This window comes from Pectinophora gossypiella, chromosome 21, assembly GCF_024362695.1.
Source record: "Pectinophora gossypiella chromosome 21, ilPecGoss1.1, whole genome shotgun sequence".
NCBI classification, from domain to species: domain Eukaryota; kingdom Metazoa; phylum Arthropoda; class Insecta; order Lepidoptera; family Gelechiidae; genus Pectinophora; species Pectinophora gossypiella.
In genome coordinates, this window is record NC_065424.1 from 7,676,176 (window position 1) to 7,701,694 (window position 25,519).

The 25,519-nt window shown below is 37.8% G+C and overlaps 1 protein-coding gene across 1 annotated transcript in view; it reads right to left on the bottom strand.

Moving 5' to 3' along the window:
- LOC126376497 (rhophilin-2-B) overlaps positions 1–25,519 on the bottom strand; it is a 144,869-nt gene that overhangs the window by 103,535 nt on the left and 15,815 nt on the right. The window contains exon 2 of the mRNA XM_050023926.1: positions 9,913–10,448. Within this exon, the coding sequence (XP_049879883.1) occupies positions 9,913–10,020 (108 nt within the window). The 5' untranslated portion in view covers positions 10,021–10,448. The remainder of the gene's footprint in view (positions 1–9,912; positions 10,449–25,519) is intronic.

Consider the following 25,519-nt stretch of genomic DNA (forward strand, 5'->3'; position numbering starts at 1 on the left):
GATTTCATTTACAGCCTATATACTCGCTAGTCGCTTCCAGTGGCGCACGTGATACAGTCAAGGACTTCCACATACCATAAGTTACCTCTCGAAAACCGAATGCTTGCTGTAGGTACGAGCACAGGAATATGAGTGAGGCAATGTACTTATTTATTACTCATACACACATAAGCTAATAGCTAATATCCCAATTGGGGTAGTCACATGTACGTACTCTGTGCCAGTGCCGGAAAGGGGCTTCTAAATGGATTTTATTATTATATTTATTTTCAACTCAATATTAATGAATTTTTGATTTTAATTTTAAGTTTTGATTTTAATAATTTTTGAAAGGGACGAAGAGGGAATTTTTGAAAAGGAAAGGGACGGGCACAAAATTGAAGTGTGTTCCATCAATTTCGTGCCCGTCCCTTTCCTTTTCAGCGTATAAGAAAATGACAGGTATAACTTAAAATAAAATTAGATAGTGTGTACTTGAATCAACACCTATATTTCAATCTTCTTCTATCGTGTGGGTTGTGAGGTGAATTACCAACCCCATCAACCCTGGTGTCAGAGTTACTACTGAGCCGCCAAAGGCCCCTGACATGGCTCATGTAACGACTGCTAACTTACATCAGTAAGAAGTAACCGGAACCAACGGCTTGACGTGCCTACCGAAGCACGGATCATCTTTCTTTCGGACAATCAGGTGATCAGCCTGTAATGTCCTAACTAAACCAAGGAGGCTGTATATATTTCAATATAGATCCTAGATAAAGATTCCAAACCACCGCATAGCTGGTGCGTATCAGCATTCAGCTGGTAAATGGTAGGCTCCCACTGAGAGAGGTCGAGGCGAGGTCGCGTGCTCGGCGACTGTTTTATGAAGCTTTAGTGCACTTAGCACTGTTCAATATAACGAAAACAATATGTTTTTTTTACTCAAATGACTGTCAAAATTTAAGAACACTCAACAGTAGCGACACCTGGGGGTTAAAATGGCCACATCGAAGCAATTCATCTAAGAAAGCAATATTGCTATTTGACATTTATTTGCATTGCGCACTTACTTTTAAATGTCGCAAATGTCAAATTGCAACATTGCTTTCTTAGATGAATTGCTTCTATGTGGCCATTTTTTTTATTTATTTGGATCAACCAACAGTGATACAATATGGTTTACTAATTAATATTACAATATTTGTCTTGGTAATTGTACCACCAGCGGCGTTGACCGCATTTTACTTAATAAATAATGAAAAAGCAGATTGAACCTCACAATGTAATGAAATGTATCAATACAATAGAAAATAAGTTTTAACTATTGCTATTGTTTTATTTTTTTGTGTATTTTAAGCCCCCAGATGTAATATAAACATAACATCACTAATATAAGACAGTCAGTCAGCCTGCGGACGGTTTAGTCGGTAACGCAGACTGGCCGATCCTTTCACCACGGTGGCGATCCAATGTGATCGGTCGTCATCAGGACCAAACAAAAGACCCTATGCAGGGAAAAAACAAAGGCCCTTTTCAGGGCCAAAAAATTCGAAATCACCAGAGCCAGCTCTTATTATAACATCTATTACCTGTACGAAGCCACTGACAATGCCGTAAGCGTGGCCAATTATTGGTCAGCAAAAATTTAGTTTCGATCGCCATCGACTCGCAATGAAGAGAAGACTAATATAAGAGCCACGCTCTTGTAGGTGTAGCATTCTCCATTCTTATCTATCAAAGGCCAATTCTTTCAAAGGCTAATAAGTAACGACGTTAGTACTTTTTCTATTTCTCTTTTGTTTTGTATTTGTATTTCCTGTGCGTGCAAAAATTGTTATTTAATTCAATTCAAATTATTTATTTTAGATTATAATATCCATAATTATAAGTACATTAGATAAGATTCCATTATTAAAATTAAAATTAAATGAAAATTATATAAAATCAAATAAAATTATCAATGTCCTAATAAATAAAATTAAATAAAAAGTTCTTTATTACATTAAATTTAAATTAAATTAATTATTATTAATAAAAATGAAATAAAATACATTGGTGCCCATTCGGGTGCACATGGTTATGTTATGTTATTTATTGAAGAAGGTAATTTATTCCAATTTCTCAAAGTAGGGAGCTCAATCAAGTATTAATCTTCAAAGGCGTGTTTCATACTCCATGACAGTGGGTGGTCAACTTTGCATACAATGGTGCTCAATCCGACCATATTGGCAATACTAAAGACACCTCAAAGAGATTGTCAATGTCTTCTAAAGACACGTAACTAACATGGCTTATTTTATATTAAAATTTTGTTTTTTAATGCGACTTATTGTAGATATTATTTGGCCGGACAAATGGGGAGCGCTGAAGGCTCTCACGTACCGGGTGTAGTAGTTAATGTCATCTGTGGCAAATAAGTAAAAAAAAAAAACTGAGTTGGTCATTTTTGATTTCGCTAGCTAACATCGTGGTCGTAAGTATAAAGTATTTGTCTATCTCTCAAATGTTAAAAAGTTAAGTTGAAGCAGTAGGATAGCTTAGAAGCAAGTTTTATGTCGGCGTTGCGACGCTTGCGCAACGTATTGGGGTCACAGAATAAATAAGCGGGACCCAGTCGCATGCCACACCATTGCAATTAACTTGCTCCGGTGAAGTATGTTTAGTAATCTTAAGCGCGCTGGATTTTATTTCCTGGCTTAGGTCGACTTGTAAAATACTTACATATACTTAACTTACACTAGCCTGCAAAACTAAGTAATTAATAATTACTACACTTTTCTTTTTTAATTTACTACACTATAATGTTTTTTTTTTAATAATTTTACCAGCTTTCTTTTTAAAATATATACAAAAACTCGTTTTCGAGTCCTTTTTATTTCTGTTTTTTTTTTGACGTGACTTATTGTAGATTTGCCGCAGTGGCATTAACTACATGAGCCTTTTTATTTCGAAAGTTTATCTTATGTACTTACAAAGTTATTATAATTTTAAAACAGTAGTAGTTACTTTTAGGCCAGTGTATTTTATGATTTAGTCATAGAATAAAGAATACAGATAAAAGATAAAGATCCAGGATTAGAATATAGATAATTTCCGCCCCGCGTCAATTTCCATAAAAAACAAAGGTAGAAATTAAATTAATCCGTGGTTTGGCACGTTAAACCCGTTGGTCCCGGTTAATACTTACTAAGTGCGTAGTCGTTACATGAGCCATGTCAGGGAGCTTTAGCGGCTCAATAATAACCCTGACACCAGGGTTGATGAGGTTGGTTATCGACCTCACAACCCGCACGAGAGAAACAGACGACAAGCTCTTATAAATAAGCAGGTGAACGCGATCTATGTTTTTTATTCACTCACAGTTCAGTATAATCTATAACATCATGCTTGTATCCCCAAAAGGGTAGGTAGAAGTGTAAAATATATACGTATACACCCACTTATCGCCAGCTATGTTTAAGTGCTATGTAATAGAGGGCGAATCTATTGCCATTAACCGGGCACAAATCTTGGAAACCACATGATGGCCCCGATTCCTGCAGACATCTCTTAATTTTACTTTAAGTTATACCTGTCATTTTCTTATCCGCCGAAAAGGAAAGGGACGGATGATTGACAGCTCTTAATTTTAGGAAGAATGAGTAAATAAATGAATAACCCGGGCGAATTTTTAGACGGTTGTTTTAGATTTGTGCTTAAAATTGACGTGTGTTCCATAAATTTTATGCTTGTCGATTACCCGTCCCTTTCCTTTTCGGCGGATAAGAAAATGACAGATATAACCTAAAATAAAATTAGATGGTATTTACAGGAATTAGCACCAATATCAATTCATCATCATCTCCTTACTTAACCTAAAGATTAGACAGGTCCGGTTTTTACAGAAGCGACTGCCTGTCTGACCTTTCAAACCGCGAAGGGAAAACCAGCCCAATACAGGTTAGGTCACATACCTCCGAAACGCATTTCTTGGGAATGTGGATTTCAATTATCTATGAATATTTATAAAGCAAAGAAATATTAATTCATTAAAGTCTTAATTTTCATGCTATTGTTAATCTACTGCCTGTTATCATTTCAAAGAATACAATAGGACAATTAGATAAAATTAGTATTATAATTATACAATGAGTAAGAAGTTACGCAATGATGAATCGCAGGAGATACTCTTTGCAATGGTGACAATATTTTGACCAAATAGAGATTCTATACAGAGTGTGAGTGACATCGACAAAAAATCATGAATTTTGCAACGGAAAATTCCACTTGATATTAACTCAGAATCATGAGCTGAAACATACCCCTCAGTATTCGTTACGTTGCCTGAGCGTGTATTAAAAAACACCTTATGTCAAAGTGACAACTACCTGTCAAGAAGAAACTGTTAAGGAGCAAATATAAAAAAAAAGAAAATAAACTGTTACTGCGTATTCTGTCTTTTTGGCGGGAACGGGACGGTTGTTTTCTTTATTGAATAATCTAAATAATTATACGAAGTGGTGTTTCGTAGTTAATGATCGCATCGAGTCGGAAAACATACGCGATAGTGATTATTATATCGGAATATTCAATAAACAAAAAGTACTTATCTATTTTCGCTTTGTGCCAACAAGCCGCTTCTTAACTCGAAAGTTTATGCGGACTTTTGAGTTAATTTGTTTGGGGTTCGGAGTAGGAGTCTACTCCGAGGGTGGGGGCTTAGGTTTCATTATTCATCGTCATCATCTTTCATCATTTCATTAATCAACATCAAGAAAAAAAAACAAAAGACATGGCTGCATGGGCATAGTTCCCTTTGCTTTTCCATTATTGACAAAGCTAAATTTTATTTTTATATTTTATACTCCAACTAGTCGAAGGCTACATACCTATCGCAGTCCTATTGTAATAGAAAGTTTCTCATACAGTTTCGTTACAATTACTATACAGAAACAATGGCTGGTTCACCAAATAACGCTAACTTCCCAAATGTTGCACTTTCACTAAATTGTGTCATTTTTCATAACACTAAGACCCTTGTGAGCCTATAATTAAACACACAGACACCACACATTGACGTTATCGTACACGCGCAGCTGTGTGTGTGACGTCTGGCGTCATACGATTGAAGACTAAAGTAAGACTGATGGGCGGGGTGGGGGGGGGGGGGGGGGGTTTGAAGTAAACCTATCTCAGTCGCTAGTGGAGAGCGGAGAGTTGCAGTTCTACACGAAGTTTTTATTCCTTACTAGTTTTTATCCGCGGCTTCACTCGTTTTATTTATTTTATTTTATTTATAGTTAACATCGGAAAACCCTAAAAGGGTTTGTCCCGACATTAATCCCACTTATTATACTAGTACATCTTATACTAAAGACAAGTATAATCAACTGCGACACCCAACGAAGTTGCTCGCGCAACATAGACTGCTTGTTTTTACAAACAATTGTTTATAATTGTTATAATTGTTCTTTCCTAATGTACTTACCAATTTTTAGCTTCCTACCTTAAACTGCGAAAAGTTCCTTATAGAATCAGAAATCAGAATCATTTATTTAACGTAATTATCATAACACTTATTGAAGGTCAATTTAACATTTTCGAATCTACGTCATTTCGATGTGTTAAGAGGTGGACTGAAAAGAAATGAAATCAAAATCCGATCAGCTGTTGAGTAGGTGTAAAAAAGTAAAAGAGACAAAATTAAAGTTGTATCACATTTTTTTTAGACGGTGGATTTGAGAGGGACTTGCGTGAGCGAAAACTACCCCTGCATAGGACATGATCGGACGGATGCAAGTCGTGTAGATTTTCACCTTATTCCTAGGGGACAATTTACTTCGCTTTGTCGTATTACAACATAACTCCTATGAGTAATACTTCCCACTTAAAAGTGACGCCTACGCACTCCAAATCATGGGAAAAGGAAAGAATTTAATTAAGTTGATTAATGCTTTAGATTAGTAAGCACGCTTGCCTTGATATAATATAGTTTTAGAAATATTTGGTACCGGACTTGAACCAATGAGTTATTAATTTATATTAATTGCAGATTTTCACTAACACAGTTGGCTCGACCATTATAGACGGCGATACGGCTCACCTCCTATAACGTTGGTCTAACAGAAAGCTCGGTGAGGTGTGGGTAGTTAATAATTCATCTTGTGATGGATGTACCTCTGCCTACCCCAATTGGGATATAGTTGTGAGCTTATGTTATGTTGTTCAGAAGTATTTAATAGAAGGAAGGTTAGAGCAAATCTGACTCGGACGGGACGTGAACCCGCATCTCGATTTTTTCAATTTAATTTTCACTTTATAAGGCATAGAGTTGTCTCCCGATGGTTGCTTTGAAGAAATTGCTTCCTTCGGAATAAGGCTGCGTTTTGTACCAATTATATTTTGTTTGTAATTACTCTAAACCGGCGGGCGAGCATGACGACTTTGGCGAGAGTGGAAGAAACGAAAGTGGATTTAGGGTCGTAGTAAGTGAAATTCCGTCGTCTCTGCTTACCCCAGTAGGAAATAGGCGTGGTCTTATGCATGTAAGTATATAAGTTCACGTTGTTCATTATTTAACCGATCTCGGCCGAGATTGTGATGGCGGGTATCGACCCACTTTCTTAGTTTTTGTTGACACGGCACACAATGTGCGCCCGCGCCGCACTGAGAATTTGCGGCTGATATTTATTATTATTGTCTGATGTTTTGCGAAACTCGACTTAGGAAGAAAGTCTTAGTTATACCTAATAGCTTTAGGTTAGACCTTTTTCTCTCTCTCTATTTAAGAGCTGCGCTCTTGTCGGCGGAGTAATCGCCATTCCTCTCTTCTTCCCGCCAAAACCTTCACCTCCCGATACGACACGACCTGCGCCTTCTCTCACAAGACCAAGACCTTTTTATTCACACAAAAACCCTTATTTTACACAGACACTAGGTACATATTGACGTTATCGTACACGTGCATCTGTATGTCACGTCTGACGCCATACGATTGAAGACTAAAGTAAGACCGAGGGGGGGTGGGGTAAACCTAGGTAAGCCGCTGGCGGGGAGCGGAGAGTTGCCGTTCTATACGTAGTATTATTCCTTATTCTATGATGTTATTAGGGATTAATGACTACCTAAATGATATAAATGTCTGGAATGGAATGTGTTCTTCTAGTTATTAAAAAACTTGTAATGTATACCCCTCATTGATTTAAAAGATGTGTTGCTGTTGCAGTTTCTTGTCATTTCTTCTCCTCAGCCATAACACCTTGCGAAATGACGTAAATTCAAAAATGTTACATTGACGTTCAACAAGTTTATCCATGATAATTGCGTTGAATAAATGATTCTGATTTCTGAATGCATTCCCTAATCCGTATGTACGTTTGCGTAGCGTGTCAGAAATGTGTCCGGTCACGAGCATTAATATGTATACACTTTGGTACCATGTCACATTAACTTTTTTGACAAATTGAACTGTAAGTCTCACTAAATGTCAAATATGTTAGTGTGACAATGGTGCTAATTCCTGTAAATACCATCTAATTTTATTTTAAGTTATATCTGTCATTTTCTTATCCGCCGAAAAGGAAAGGGACGGGTAATCGACAAGCATAAAATTTATGGAACACACGTCAATTTTAAGCACAAATCTAAACCAACCGTCTAAAAATTTTACATCAGTCAATAACCTGACACGTTCATTTACTCATTCTTCCTAAAATTAAGAGCTGTGAATCATCCGTCCCTTTCCTTTTCGACGGATATGAAAATGACGGATATAACTTAAAATAAAATTAGGCGGTGTCTGCAGGAATCGGGGCCAGTGTCCTAAAGTGGGTACATTATATTGCTCATGACTGTACGCGTTAAGAATCTCGGCTTTAATTGCGTATCAGATTAAAATGCAATTAGTACGATACCAAGACGACACACTCATTATGATATCGCTCGAGGCACTTCTAGAACCGCTTTTATCACGTGTACTGAATGCACCGAGTATAAATTCTCTTGGTCATTCTTACCATCATCTCCGAAAACAAAAGGGTTTTTCACAGGGTCCGCTAAAGGATCTGGAGGCCCCGGGTTCGAATCCCGGTGGGGACATATCACAAAAAATCACTTTGTGATCCCTAATTTGATTAGGAAATTGCAAGGCGATCACCTGATTGTCCGAAAGTAAGACAATCCGTGCTTCGGGAGGTACGTTAAGCCGTTGGTCCCGGTTACTACTTACTGATGTAAGTACGCAGTCGTTACATGAGTCATGTCAGGGGACTTTGGAGGCTCAATAATAACCCTGACACCAGGGTTGATGAGGTTGGTACTGCACCTTACAACTCACACGATAAAAGAAGAAGTATGGATGCAGAACACAATCTTAATATGAATGTAACTACTTGCTATAAGTAATTATTAAACGTAATTAATTAAAACATTGTTTAGAATAGAATAGCTAAGTGTATTTTGCGTAATGATTTCTCAGTCTCATGTATAGTCATTATAAAAGTTAAGAAGTAGTTATATATTTACTTCTCCTTAACTGAGATACGTAATAAACTCACACCCGTAAGCCCTAATGGGGTGGGCAGAGCCATAGAAAAAGGAATAATACTACGTATGTACAGAACGGCAACTCTCCGCTCCTAAACAGTGTCTGAGCTAGGTTTATGACGGGTATAACTTAAAATAAAATTAGGAACTGGCTGTAGAAATCTGGATCATTATATTAATTTGTGAGGCTTAATTTTATAATAATATGTAACTCGTTCGACGTGTGCTGTTAACTTAATTCTGTCGGGTTATTACCCAATATAAAATTTTGGTAGGGGTTTTCAAATTTCTGCGTAGAATTGACGTGTGTTCCATAAATTTTATGCTTGTCGACTGTCCGTTTCTTTTCTTTTTGGTGGATAAGAACAAGACAGGTATAACTTAAAATAAAATTAGATGGTGTGTACAGTCATGAGCAATATAATGTACCCATTTTAGGACTCTGTCGCACTAACATATATTTTGACATTTAGTGAGACTTACAGTTCAATTTGTCAAAAAAGTTAATGTGACATGGTACCAAAGTGTATACATATTAATGCTCGTGACCGTACAGTCATGAGCAATATCATGTACCCACTTTAGAACCCTGTCGCACTATCATATTTGACATTTAATGAGACTTTCGGTTTAATTTGTCAAAAAAGATAATGTGACTTGGTACCAAAGTGTATACATATTAATGCTCGTGACCGTACATACTATACCTACGTACTATTTTCTCTTCGTAATAGTTGTTAGACGGTCATTCCGTGTCGGTCAAAGTACCTAGTGTTGCAGGAATGCAGGTATGCGAGTAAAAGTTAGTGATTAGTGACCAGACTGCCTTCCTTTAAAGCGGATAGTGAAACTTTTCTAGAAGGCAGGAAAATTTTCTCAGGGAAAAGCAAAGTTGTTATGTATTTTTAAAGGTACCTAGAGCTCGTAATCGTTATGCAAACACAAAATAATGATCACCTACTCTGAGTCGTATTGTTTGGATTCGATTTATTCTCAAAATGGCCAATTATTGGGATTCTTAAAATAAAAACAAGTTACACTAAGTACTTATTCTTAAATAATATACAAAATTAACTTTAGTTTTTTTTATGTAAATAAACTACCTACAAATTCTCATGTAGACATAAATAAATTGCATAGTCGTTTTAATCACTTAGCTTTTTGAACGTTACGGCGCAGTTGTTATTTCGAGAAGTGGGCCTTTTGCTAGTATATCCTTGCGTTATTTACTGTCCTATTTAGCTGTTAATCTTCCTAAATAAAAATATACCTAATAAAAATAAAATGTTATTTCTATTACTAAACCCAAATATAAAGATTGTTGGTTAAAAAAGGAAGAATATTCTGCTTCCTTTAAGAAACTTTTATATCAGAGAATCTAAGGATGTATCTATATATAACACTTACCCGTATAAAAGGGTTCTTCTTGGGCAGATCATCTTCAATGATATCCCTCTCCTCGTCGTCATCAGCAGAGTTGACCCTGACGCAAGTCTTGTGCATCGTGTCACCCATACTCCCAACTCATCATAGACACTATGACTCACTGATGAATGTTGATGAACTTCGATGAAAACTGACGAAACTTTATCTATTTCACTTTGATTGATGAACTTTGGTGAACACGATTTTTTTTTCACTTAGACATCGTTATAGAGGTTTTAAATATAGTAGCACTAATGATTACTTTTACTGACACTTTTTCACTTTGGCGTTTACAGTTTTATTAGAGGTTGATTTTTTGGTTTGGTTTTGGTTTTAAGTAAGTTTTAAGGAAATTATTGCACAAAGGTTTTTATTTTGTTAACGCTTTTCCGTTTTGATGCTAATTTCAACAATAATTATTTTTATTTTACACAAAAATTTCGTTTATATACACTTTACTCATTTGTGACACATATTTTTTCACTTTTTACTTTTTTATTCACTTTGCACCAAGCGATCTGAAACAAGCAAACACAATATATATTTTTTGAAGGACTATATTCTAAAGTGACAAAATCCTACCACTAATATTAGTTAGTATTAAATTATCGTTACTCCACTCCTGCAAAAAAAAATTTTTTTCGCAATTTGTCCCTTGACTTATTAGCGTCAAAATGGCGGACCCGATTACTTAACGTTCATATACACGTCTAGTACCTGATCAAGTACTATTTGATACCTAAACTAAAAAATCTAATCTACTTTAATCTAACCTTTCTCATTCAAAAGGTATACACGTTAAACTGTGACATTTTGACGCCATACAACTTTTAATTTAACAATGAATACCGTCACTTACAACACTGAAATGCTACGTCAAAACCGGAATTTCAGTCACACTGCGAAGTGACTAATAATTAATTAAACACTGATGTCACACAACACTGTTTACTCAGCTATCTTTTAGTGATATTCTGTGGCACTATTTTATCGAGTTATAAAATTTGGATCGCGAAGTGTTGAGATTATACAATTACCTACTTAAAAGGAGATTATAATAGGATAAAAATCTGGCCTATTAAATTGTATGTTTCAATGTAACGAGACTCGAGCAGTAAACATGGGTTTTAAATATTAAACAGTTAATGCACTAGAATAACTAACTAATATAACTCAGTAACTAATTAATATAATACAAAACAAAAAAAAATCTATTCAAATTCTAAAATTCAAATTCATATTTTTTATTCGCAATCAGGATTCGAGGATCAAGTACTAATCGACAAAGAGTTTTCACGTTGTAACATCACTAGTTATCGCGATATGAGTAGTGTCGTAAGTCACCTGTTGGTTTTAATTAGTAGCTCGTAGATAAGGAGTGATTGACCTAAATGGAGGGATTAGTTTTATTATATTTTATTACGCCGTAGTATAGCTGCGCGACGCGACAAATGCTGCCTTCAACTATTTATTTTTTTATTTATTTATTTATTCCTCTCTCTACAAAGGATCAGTTAATAACTAATGGGTACAAAATGTTTTAAAAGAATACCTTTGAGAGAGCTGGTGTCTGTACTGGGCTCGAAACCCGTATTACAGTTCACCAGGCTCCCCCCCTCTGAACTATGTAAAGTGCTATACTAATTAATTAAGTGCATTATAGCACGTAGTATGTTACACATGTTACATAACAACTCAAAAGAGAAATAATACATTAAAAAAAAATAAAGGATAAGAACTAAAAACAGAATAGCAAAAAAATAAATAAAAAATAATAATAATAATAATTAAAAACTAACCAGTACGGTATGCTCGTGTGTGTGTGTGTGTGTGTGTGTGTGTGTGTGTGTGTGTGTGTGCGTGTGCGTGTGCGTGTGCGTGTGCGTGTGCGGGTGCGTGTGCGTGTGCCTGTGTGTGTGTATTGATAGACATTATGATGTTTATCTATAAAAAATAAACTGGACGAATTAACTGGACACGCGGTAGTCTTGTTTACACATACATACATAAGATTACGCCTATTTCTTATTCTTCTTCTTCTTGTCGTTTCGATGGCATTCAGATGTTTTCAACCCAGTATTTTGCTATGCGGACAGCATTTTCGGTGGCATTCATCAGCTCCTCTCGCGTACAGGTATCAGGGCACGCGGGGCAAGATGTTAGATGAGGCATAGTCTGTGGCGTAACACCACACACGCAGCCCAGGTCCGATCCGTTGATAAAACCCCACCTGGACAGGTTATCTTTACTTCGGCCAACATGTGTGCGGAGTATATTTAAAGATTTCTTATTGGGGTAGATAGATACCACAGAATTCTCCTTACTACGATCCTGAGTAATCCTGACTCACATTGGCTTGTTCCACTCGCATCAAATCTACATACATGCTCGAGTATGCTATAGTACTCTTGACCTACTATTGCTTGGCTAATTCTTTAATCGCGGTTGATCACCTAAGTTTTCTTTGTATTAAGTTCAGTGTGTACATCGGTTTGAAGCTCATAACTGCTCACAAGACCAAAGCGGGGCGCTGCTCAAGCAAGGGGATGGAAATGCATTCCAGTGTCTAATTGACTCGCACTGGCAGAAGACAGCGTACGCCGTTTCTCTCGGATATAGCCCGCGATATATATGTTGTCGCGCCTACCACACTACGGCTGCTGAAAGATTTTTACTTATATCTATTAGTACATACGTTGTTTACTACTTACGAATTGTATGCAGATAAAATAGATATCTTCTTCACGTCTGTTCCTCGAATAAAAAAAAACTGTTTTATCTATAACAGATACTTTTTAATCATTGAAGTAACAACTTAACAACAAAGTAACAACTTTTTCTAGTCCTAATTTAATTTTGTAATTAAGTACCTAAAGTATTAGAATCATTAATCAGTTATGGGAAGAAATAAAAAACGATTTGAATATAGAAAGAATACCTATAGAAGCTTGGTTAGGGGAGCTTTAGCTGGGTATATGATCCATGCAGGATATTTTATTTTTGTCTGCCATACGCAATAATAATAATAGAAGCTTTTGATTGTAACTAGATTCTAAATCGGAATTTATAGCTTCCAAAATATAATCAAAAGTCTCCACAGTCATTCGTGTATAATCATAGAATTTGTCTGGATGTTATCTTTGGTCGTGGTAATTTTGTTGAAACTCGCCTTTTTGCATCCTTTGTTCATTATAGGTCTTCTTTTGCCCATAATAAATCGTACGAAATAAAAGAACTACAATCGAAAATGTGTTGTCGTCGTTTCGACATCGCGTTCATTTGAGACACAACCCTATACCGCCGCAACACCGCGCGATCTGCCCGGCTGGCATCGAGAACGGAACAGCGGCCGCCGCGCCGCTCCCCGCGCCGCTGCCGCTGTCATCCAGTTTGAGGCCTTATAGTTAAAACGCTCGTGAGTGGCAAGCGTGCTACCCACTGGGCTAATACGGCTCACGGCTAAATACACAATAAAACAATCAATAAAACAAATACCTACTTACTTAATATCAATTATTTAGTAACAACAAAGTAAATGATAATGATAACGCTCAAGATAGCAGCATTCCGGCGCACGCGCCGACAGTGAGGCCGACTGTTGTGAATTTAAACTTGGAACAACATTTCTCAATACGTAGGTAATATACGGTTTTCAATATTGGAAGTCGCTGTTTATAGTACATTATGATGAAAGAAGCATTATTGATACAATGTAGTATAATGAGGGAATTTTCAGGGTACGTTCCCCAAAAATATATAGATGGCGCTGTACAGATTTGCCTTCGTTTAACCTTCTAATTTCATGGATAACATACATTATGCATCTTTTAACCCTTGTTATTACACTCAGGCATAACACATCTTCCACCTATTTTTATTCTGTTTAAATAGAAGCAATATAGGTAGCAACATATTATATACGTATCTGTTCCAAATACAAGCAACAATTATTTATTTTTTTAAGACTGGTGAGGGGTATGGTAAATCTAGCTCAGCCGCTGGTGGGGAGCGGAGAGTTGCCGTTCTATTCGTAGTATTCCTTATTCTATGGCTATAGCCCACCCCATTAGGGATTTCGGGTGTGATGTGTGTGTATGCGTATAGAACTTGATAAGGTTGGCCATTGTCATATTTTTCAGTAAGTAATTAAAATTAGAACATATTTTTATATGTTTACATCATCATCATCAATTTAAGAGCCACGCTCTTGTCGGTGTAGCATTTTCCATTCCAGTCTATCAAAGGCCAATTCCTTGACTTCCCTATAAGACACGACGTTAACCTTTTCTTTAATCAGTTCCATGAACAAGAAGAAAAGAGAGGAAGGGGAAGACCAAGAAGAGCTTACATATAAAGTAAACTGATTAAAAATAAAAACAACGGTCCGCGCGCAGCCTTCACGATTCAAGTCTAAACTATGTTCGAGGGGGTGAGGTGAACCTAGCTCAGACGCTGGTGGGGAGCGGAGAGTTGCCGTTCTATACGTAGTATTATTCTTTATTATACTTTATGCCATGCTCCTCAAGTCTCAAAGTCAAGTCACTGTGACATTGTACATAACATAATACTTATGTAGATTTAAACGGTTCTTCATGTTATTAAAAATGTTCTTTACAATACAATTACAAACCACAGACTAAAACACGGGCTTAAGTAGTCAAAGTAATGTGGTTTTTATGCTAACAAGTTTAGTTCGTTATTGGAAAGTGCAATAAAATACTCTTGACCGTGAATCTACTGTACGGTCACGAGCATTAATATGTATACAGTTTGGTACCATGTCACATTAACTTTTTTGACAAATTGAACTGTAAGTCTCACTAAATGTCAAATATGTTAGTGCGACAGAGTCCTAAAGTGGGTACATCATATTGCTCAGTTTAATGTCCGTATTTTTGTTGGTTTTATGGTCACCATACTGGTCATAGTTTAAAAAATTATCCACCGTTACCATTTACCATGTTAACATATTATTTTTAGACGTGACTTATTGTAGATTTGCCGCAGATGGCATTAACTACTTGGCCGGACAAACGGGGAGCGCTGAAGGCTCTCACCCGGTACAACGTTTAAGACAACAGGCCTGAGGGTAATGTTAATATAACATGCTATGTTGTATCCCCGAATGGGTACGCATTGGTGTATACATAGAATATACACCTAATCTACGCCAGCTATGTTTAAGTCCCATACTGTAATTCAAATTCAAAAATACAGGGTGTTAGTGACATCGTAACAAATAATCAGGGGGATGATTCAGACCATGATTCCGAGTTAATATCAAGTTTTTATTATTTTCAGTTATATACTTTTGCGATGGAAAATTCCACTTGATATTAACTCAGAATAATCAGCTGAACCATCCCCTTCAGTATTCGTTACGATGTCACTTACACCCCGCACAAGTACATAAAGTAGCCATACAAATAGGTATGGGTGTTAGTGACACCGTAACGAATACTGAGGGGGGTGGTTCAGACCATGATTCTGAGTTGATATCAAGTGGAATTTCCGGTCTGAATATTCATGAATTTTTTTGTTTTTTTTTTTTAGATTATTTTCAGTTCCATACTTTTGCGACGGAAAAATTCACTTGATATCAACTCAGAATCATGGCCTCAATCACCCCTCAAAGTTTTCGTTACGATGTCACTAACACCCTGTATATTTATTCAGCAGGTAACATAGTTACACTTTGAATCGTCATTTTTTACATAACGAACGTTTCATCCGCCTAAAGCCACTGCAGCTTCTCACAACCTGTACAGCCGGGGAAAAGAAGCGGATGGGGAGCTAACCTATTGCAATTCATCATCACCAGCCCATTAACGTCCCCACTGCTGGGGCACGGGCCTTCCCTATTGATGGATAGGGAGATCGGGAGAGAAACCGCCACGCGGGCCCAGTGCGGATTGGTGGTTATTAATGACTGCTAATGCAGCCGGGATCAACGGCTATTGCAATTAATCGGGCATAAATCCTGGTAACCATATTATCCTCCAAACACTCATTCAAACCCATTAAAGTCACTCAGTGGTTTAGAACCCGAATCGTACAAAAAACATCTTCCGTATTTAAATTAAATAAGGGTTCTAAAAAGGTCACATTGACGCAATTCTATTTCTTCTATCGTGTGGGTTACCAACCCCATCAGCCCTGGTGTCAGGGATACTGTCTTACTATTGAGTCGCCAAAGGCCCCTGACATGGTTCATGTAACGACTACGTACTTATACCAGTAAGTAATAACCGGGACCAACAGCTTAACGTGCCTTCCCAAGCATGGATCGTCTTACTTTCGGACAATCAGGTCATCAGCCTATAAGGATCTAACCAAACTAACTCACAAAGGGATTTTTGATATGTGCCCACAGGGATTTGAACCCGGGTCCTCCGGATCGTGAGCCCAACGCTCAAACCACTGGACCACGGAGGCCGTTCACCTAAAGAAGCTATATTGATATTTGACATTTTGTCGACATTGCGCACTTACTTTTGTATGCGTAAATGTCAAATTACAATATTGCGTTGACGTTGCCTTTATCCTGACAATTTCAAAAGCACTGCCACCGTAGCTCGCACTCGTTGATAACACACATTTAGCATAAAACCGCATAATATCCCCGTCAACATATTACATGGTCACACTTCGCGATTCGCAGTGTATGATTGTAGAGAGACCAATATTATTTCACCGACATATCACTGTATATAATCAGGCTAGTTCTACATAGACAACTTACTAGGCATGGCCGGATCGTGAATTTGTGGGGCCCTGGGCTGAAACTACTTGGGGGCCTATATTAATACTCAACTAATAGCAAAAAATATTTTAACAGACATTTTTTTTTTCAAATTATGGTCTACTTTTAAGCGGGATCTGGGGGCCCCTTGTAACCCCGGGGCCCTGGGCTGCACCCCAATCAGCCCATAGGTAGATCCGGTCATGTTACTAGGTAATGAAAACGGCTTTTATACGTTTGAGTCTTTATATTATTATGTATATTGCAACTTTTGGAAAGCATGAAAAATATATATTAAGCTCTTGTAAATTTAATTTCAATGCGGGTTGGTGGAAGTGTTTTTACGGCTAATAGCCGGGACCAACGGCTTAACGTGCCCTCCGAAGCACGGATCATCTTACTTTCGGACAATCAGGTGATCAGCCTGTAATGTCCTTACCAAACTAGGGATCACAAAGTGATTTTCGTGATATGTCCCCACCGGGATTTGAACCTGGGACCTACCTAACCTTCTTACCGGTTCCAACTGAAAATCAGCGTCATAGTCTAGGCTATGGCATTATGCTGAGGTGGAACCGTTTCGGCATATATTCATAATTGTATTATTTTTAATATGTGAAGACAATAAGTATGTCGAAGGTTAGGTCAGGTCCATTAGTACCATTAGAAAACGGGAAACTCGTAACGCTAGGGACATGACAATTTTATTTTGGGATGAAAGAAATATAAATAAATAAAAATTACGGGATGAAACATTATAAACAAAACACAATACGAATACATAGTATACATACATAAATACATAAACTCACGTCTATTTCCCACCGGGGTAAGCAGAGACTATAGAATTCCATTTGCTTCGATCCTGACACACTTCTCTTGCTTCCTCCACATTCATCAATCGCTTCATACACGCACGCCGGTTCAGAGTAGATCGTACTAAACCTTTTCCAAGGACATCTCCAATTTGGTCAACGTAATATACAAGTTATGAAAATAATTCAGAAAATAAAAATAAATATTCGAATAATGTGTTAAAATTCGAGATTCAAGATTTGGGAGGTAAATCCATATTATGACAAATCTCGCAAATGGCACTACATATCCTGATCACTGCTTAATTGTGATTTAGGCACAGGGATCTTTGCGCACGTCTAGTGGTCGCATCGGTACTTTAATAAAATGAGCACTTTTCACTATAATCGTCTTTTACTTCGTCACACAATTTTTATATACAATTTTTAGACAGAGCTAGATTTCCTTCACACGGAACAATGACAAGTCCATACATAATAAAAGTAAAGGTACAATAATAATTTTAAATTTCCAAATACCCTACAAACTATTAATATTTATAAAATAAATAAGTTTGTTTCCTATGAACATAATTAATAATAGGTAGGTTCTCGTTTGCAACTGGTTCGGACCATAGTGCTGTCGATAACATTAATAATCATTTTATTTTTTACTTTGAATATCATCGCCTACCCCAGATCCCCCCCCCATCTAACCAACCTCACCTAAGCTAATCTGTCACAAACGTCATTACAATCGGCTTAGTGTATTATCAGTAATTCTATTAGCTGCTGCCTTGAACCGCCGCACGCGACCTCGTAGAAAAGCGAAGGAATTGGAGCATAGCATGTTGTGATGTTACTGTCACTGTGGGAGTGACAGACTGTTTGAAAAGTGGCTAGAATTATGTCGCACTTTCATGGACATCGACCACCCACGGGTCATTGACCCTTCATTCATAATATGACTAACACACCCTCTTTCACAGAAACACAAACAAACCCTCTCACAGTTGGGATCACGGCTATGGCTATAGACGTAATGTCTTGGAAATTGTAAAACCTTTTCTTTATGCTATAAAGTAGATAAAAATTATAAACTTTTTTTAATTTACTATATTTCAACTTACTTTTTCGGATAATCAGGTGATTCAAGCCTGAAAAGTCCTTACCAAACAAAGGACAGTCTCACAAAGTGATTTCGACAATGTCCCCATCGGGAATCGTACCCGGACCTCCAGATCATGAGCCTAAAGCTCTTACCACTAGACCACGGAGGCTGTTAAAATTAAAAAATCTTTTTTAATTTTATAATTAGTATATTGTTCTGTAGTTCATCAACCGGGTGAGCGCTCTCAGCGCTTGCCATTGGGGGGTTAAAAAGCCACATCGAAGCAATAGCAATATTGCTTTTTTAGATGAATTGCAAAAATGTGGCCATTTTAGAGCCCCTGATCATTCTTTCAATACCAAACAGCTACTTAACACAATTTCCCTAATACTATTAATCAATCAATTCCTGCCACGGGTAGCATTTATTATTGATCAGCCGTTCCACGGTTGAGCACAAGCCCCACTTTTCGCAGTAAGAAACAGCCCACTTGATTAAATCCATAATTCATAGTTTCCCCGTGGCATAACGACGGTCTTTCTCCGATCATACACGCGGTTTGTGCGTTCATACAACTTCGTACAAGCACTCATACAAGCATAGACAATTATAACTGTAATAGTAATAGAATAGAAATCATTTATTTTAGATATAAGTATTAGTATAACAGTAGAAGTGAACATTGTAATTACAAACTTATTTCTAAAAATGGAAGTAAGATCTTTTTGGAATGGTGGTACTGCTGTTTTAGGGTAGGGGCCGTCCATTAATCATGCGAGACTCGAGAGGGGGGGAAGGGGTCCATGAAAAAATCACGAAATATCATAAGGGGAGAGGGGGGTGTAGTAATATATCACGAGTGTTTATTTTTTCGGCAAACGCGCGATACTGAACCGAAAAGCGGCGTTTCGTGCAATTATTTTGGTAGGCACTGAAAATACACGCGATATAGGATAGGGCAGGGGGAGAGGGAGTCTTGAACCTCACCATGTATCACCAGGGGGGGGGTAAAAATGCCAAAAAAACATCACATGCTTAATGGACGGCCCCGTAGATGACTGAGTGGGATAAAAACTAGAAGTTCAAATGAAGGCGGCAGCATTATTCAGTATTCCTAAATTTTGACAGTTCTCCATACACTCCAGCTAAAATTCGTCTTCTTCTATCGTGTGGGTTGTGAGGTGAATTACCAAACTCATCAACCCTGGTGTCAGGGTTACTATTGAGCCACCAAAGACCCCTGACACGGCTCATGTAACGACTACTTACTTACATCAGTAAGTAGTAACGGCTTAACGTGCCTACTGAAGCACGGATCATCTTATTTTTTCCGCACGATGTTTTCCTAAACTGCTAAGCACCGCCGGTGGGAAATAGTAAAATACTTAGTAAAATTATGTACAAAAATAAGAATAATAATCTCATTTTATCCATGTTTACCAACATTGGTCGAGCAGGCGCCATAGTCCCCCATAGCCCCAGTATCCGGTCCACTAACCCCCAACCCAATAGCCCAGTTCCCTTTGTTCCCATAATCTGCAATAGTCCTACACGAACCGGGGATTGTCTTTGGGTGCACTCCCATAGTGCATACAGGGATAATCGCCGGTTGGTGTCACACCACATTTAGATTAAACTGTCTTAAGGGGCCTCTACGTGTTGGCTTCGGCCCCACGCACGCCTTCCAAAAGTCCGGGACTCCGTAGGCCCGAGACATGGAAACGACATACAAATAATAATAATAAAAAAGTTTATTTAGGTAAAATCTACGACACACATATACATATGCCGGGTTATGCGGATCGTCGGTCTGTAAGCGCCCTAACGACGCCAAGCGAGTATGCGTTCATTAGAGTATCGACATTGTTTTTCGCACAAATATGTATATTTATCACGCATTTTCAATTAAGATAAGAGTGAAAAACAGCCGGAAAACACTACATGTTCGAGTAACTAACAAGGTTTAGATTAGCTTTAAATTTTCATTATCTATTCTGTGAAGTCATCGCGCCCTTGAAAGTTTGCGATGTTAACCTTGACTTTATGGCAAATATGCGGGTATTGTACTTTTGGTACCAGAAGATGATAACAACAAAGATAAGTACACAGTATCACACCTGTATTCCCTAAGGGGTAGGCAGTGTAGGTATACAGGGTGTTAGTGATATCGTAATCAAAACTTTGAGGGATGATTCAGACCATGATTCTTATTTGACGGAAAATTCCACTTGATATTAACTCAGAATCATGGTCTGAATCATCCCCCTGAGTATTCGTTACGATGTCACTACCACCCATATATATGTCGTGGCTAGATCGTAGAATTGATTATTTCATGATGTGTTCGACCATTTCATGAAATAGCCAACTTTAGTTAACCATATCGTTGAAACGTCAATGTTTAATGATATTTCAATCAACGTTTGGCCATATCGTTAATGTAGGCGGTGTCCATGCTATGTGGTGTAATAAAAATGCGAATAGTCGATTAATTTCTTAGGTTCAAAATTATGTACATTCGATATGGAAAATTAGACAATTATATGGATTTATCGATTATAATAAGTTTTAAATATAATCGACACCAGCGCCTCTACCGGTGGATAATGTTACTAATTTTACGATATGATTGCCAACGTTTGGCCATATCATGAAGTAATCATGCATTTAGTCGCTCATATCGTTAAACGTTTTGTGTTCATTGATTTGCCAAACTACATCAATTATGTGGCCAACGTGTGATATTCTATTTCATGAAATATGGCCATTTCATGAAATGATCGAGCACATCATGAAATGATCAATTCTAAGATCATTCTAAGGTCACGACATATAAACCAATTAGATAAATAGTGTGGTTATATGTGATTAGTCGTTCGAGTAATCGCCAAGTTATGAAGAAAATTACTCTTAGTTGGAAAAACATGGGGAAAACCTTACAACTAAAGCTATTTGACATTGCACAAGCCTTAGCATTGAAATAACACGTGTTGTACATTTTAATTGTATGATTAGATTGACTGGGTCAAAGTGGTCAAAGATAAATTTATAAAATGCGCAGCCGTAGTAGCCTAGTTGGTAGAACGCTTGCCTTTCACTTTGAGGTGCAAGGTTCGAATCCAGCACAGGCCTAAGCCGAATTGTCGAATTTGTTTTCGAATTCATGTTTGGATCATATATGATTAGCACGTGCTCAGCGGTGAAGGAAAACATAAACACCCACATTCCCGAGAAATGCATTTTCGAAGGTCTGACCTAACCTGTATTGGGCAGGTTTTCCCTTCGCGGGTTGGAAAGTCAGACAGTCGCTTCTGTAAAAAAACCGGACCTGTCAAATCTTCAGGTTAGGTAAGCGGACCATGTAAAAACGGGATCACGCTAGGGAGATGCTCATCTAGAAATAGAAGCCAGTCTAAGATGATTAAATAATCAACCCATTTTTCTTTATCATTTATTTTTAACCGCTTTTATTGAAGAAAATATATCAAATCTAAAATATAAAATCATAAAAAAAAATATTTTCGGTGGATAAGAAAATGACGAGTATAACTTAAAATAAAATAAGGAGGTGTCTGCAGGAATCGAGGCCAATAACTAATATAATAATATCTAAATATTTATTGTTTGAAAAGTACATAATTGAATTCATTTAGCATTAGAAATAAAGTACAAGATAGGTTATTGGTGTCTGAATTAGGTTGAGCTCGTGGTCAGATTTCTTTCGTTCATAATTATAGCATTGTAAACGTTAAACGTTTTCCAATCCTAATAGATCCGTTAGCCACTGAGAAAAAAAAGCTTGATTGGCGTGTCTTTGAATCTATAATAACAATCATTATTATTTGAGGACAATCGATTGTTCTGCGCAGTGACCTGCAATTATATCATTATCAGGTGCATGGCGATCTGTAGTACCTAATTTTTAGGGTTCCCTGGCCAAAGGGATTTTTATTTCATAGCTAAGAATAATACAGGGTGTTAGTGACATCGTAACGAATACTAAGGGGGATGATTCAGACCATGATTCTGAGTTAATATCAAATGGAATTTTCCGTCGCAAAATTCATGTTTTTTTTTATTTTGTTTCATTATATTATTTTCAATTCTATAATTTTGCGACGGAAAATTCCACTTGATATCAACTCAGAATCATGACCGGTCTGATACATCCCTCAAAAATTTCGTTACGGTGTCACTAACACCCTGTATAGACCACCTAAATTATATAATTTAGGATGTAGTTTTATAGTCTACTTCACAGCGACCCAGCTAACAGCCTCTGGTCTATTGGTTAGAGCGTTGGGCTCACGATCTGGAGTTCCGGGTTCGATTTCCGATGGGGACATTGTCGAAATCACTTCGTGAGACTGTCCTTTGTTTGGTAAAGACATTGCAGGCTTGAATCACCGGATTGTCCGAAGAGTAAGATGATTCCGTGCTTCGGAAGGCACGCTAAGCCGTTGGTCCCGGGCTACTAGCCTAAAAACCTCCACAACCCGCAGTGGAGCAGCGTGGTGGATCTCAATTAGTAATCAGAGATACATTACTTGCAAGATGAACAAAGTACCCACGCTTCACCGAGCTTTCTGTTACACCAACCAATCGCTAAGACTTGCCGGAAAATAATTCTATGTTTTAACTCCACTTTCAACAGCAGATATGTAGACTATAAACATACATAACATATACAGGCCTCCCCTCAAGCAACCGGAGGAACTATGGAGCATACTCCACCACGTTGCTCCACTGGGGGTTGGTGGAAGCATTTTTGGCGGCGAATATCCGGGACCAACGGCTTAACGTGCCATCCGAAGTAAAAAAAAAGTACGAATCATTTTACTTCTCTTACTAAAACCGTAAACCGTCTTATTCTCTAAGTACTTAAAAAATAAATGTACGGAACCATTGGTAACTGTAGCTGTTTAACACTTAGCCGATATAATTTGGTTCAATGTCGATGCAAGGTTTTGTTGGTGATGGGTACACAAGGTCACGCGCAATGGAGAATAACTTGGAAATTAGTTTCACGTACTTTCCGAGGCACGCACGGACCACGTGCAATTGTCGTTGTAAATTAATTTATTAAAATTAGGGCAAATTAGAAAATGGTATTTTTTTCTAGTCGTATAGAGTCTAATAAAAATATACTTTATTGCACTAAAATAAAAATAAATAATTACAAAAAACTCTTAACTAAGTACGTGGTAAATGGCGGCCTAATCGCTTAAAGAGATTTCTTCCAGACAAACATAAGGCGAGGAAAATCAATCAAAATGGCAATGTCTAATTGGCAGATTTATTCCTCGTTCGTCCTGAAGTTTTGTCCCACATTCCAAAAAATTCTTAGTTTGTCCCATATCGCTATTGAAGTCTTGCTTCGTCCCAAATTATAAGTAGGTACTTCATAGGTATAGTCAACAAAAAAGAATACTAACAAAATACTTATTTTTTTAAAGTTACATACTTACTAATAAAACAAGTCTATTCTTTAAATATAAATAAAAGTATTATTCAGTATCACAATCAAAACCACAGAAATGGTAATTATATGTAATAATAATTTTAAATATACAGGGTGTCCCGTAAAGAGCACGACAGACTGAAATGTAAGGAAGATTGAGGTGTGCCCTACTCGATAAAAAAAAATGACCTCAGTAAAAGTGTCACTGTTTTCGAGATATTCCCGACTTTTTATTTTTTTCGACAAATTCCGCTTGAATCTGACTGATATATAAGAAACAATGCAGGACGGAAGGGACTGTAACCTGGAACCTGACAGCAGGAACTGTCAGTACTAATCAGAGGCGGAGGACAGGAGGCCTAAGTACTCTGGGCGCCATCACGCTTGCGTCAGACAGAATACTGCGGGGCGGAAGGCAATAGGGAAACCACTTCCCTGCTTTCCCTAAAGAAGTAGCATGGAGAATGCTACACCGACAAGAGCGTGGCTCTTAAATTAGTGATGATGAGTGGCAGCCACTGTTGACAGATCTGGTGACATGTGATCAAAAACAAGCAAGACACAAAAAATTGTAAAACAAATTGTATAACGTAGCTTTAAACCTACCACCTCCTTATCGCCAGCTATCCCTACTAACTACCGCACCTATTGTTTTTAATCTAATCGCAAACATGAAGCGATTAGTGCATTGATCGTCGACTAACTGTCCGACCACAGTTACCTAGGTGCGAGCGAGATGAAAGATATGTTTACTATGAGTGTGACAGAGATGGACAACCGCCGATTTGTGGACGCAAGTGGAGTGTGAAGCAGTAGGGGTGAACAGTTTGAAAAGTAATATTTTTTATTCTTTATCATCATCAGCCCATTAACGTCCCCACTGCTGGGGCACGGGCCTTCCCTATGGATGGATAGGGAGATCGGGCCTTAAACCAGCCGGGACCAACGGCTTAACGTTCCTTCCGAAGCACGGAGGAGCTCGAGATGAAAACTTTTTTTTTGTGGTCATCCATCCTATGAACGGCCTTTGCGAAAGTTGCTTAACTTCAACAATCGCAGACCGAGCGCGTTTACCGCTGCGCCACCGAGCTTCTCAATTTTTATTCTTACTATCTATGAATACCTGAATTTGACTTTACGAAATTAAAACACATAATAACGGGTTCTTACCGCGTTTAAATGGGGATATGAGACTCCCCCACTTGACTTTACGATTTTAAATTCATGTTGACGGCCTCCGTCGTCCAATGGTTTGAGCGTTCTACTCACGATCCGGAGGTCCCGGGTTCAAATCCCGGCGGGGACATATCACATAAAATCACTTTGTGATCCCTAGTTTAGTTAGGACATTACAGGCTGATCACCTGATTGTTCGAAAATAAGACGATCCGTGCTTCGGAAGGCACGTTAAGCTTTTGGTCCCGGTTACTACTTACTGATGCAAGTAAGTAGTCGTTACATGAGCCATGTCAGGGGCCTCT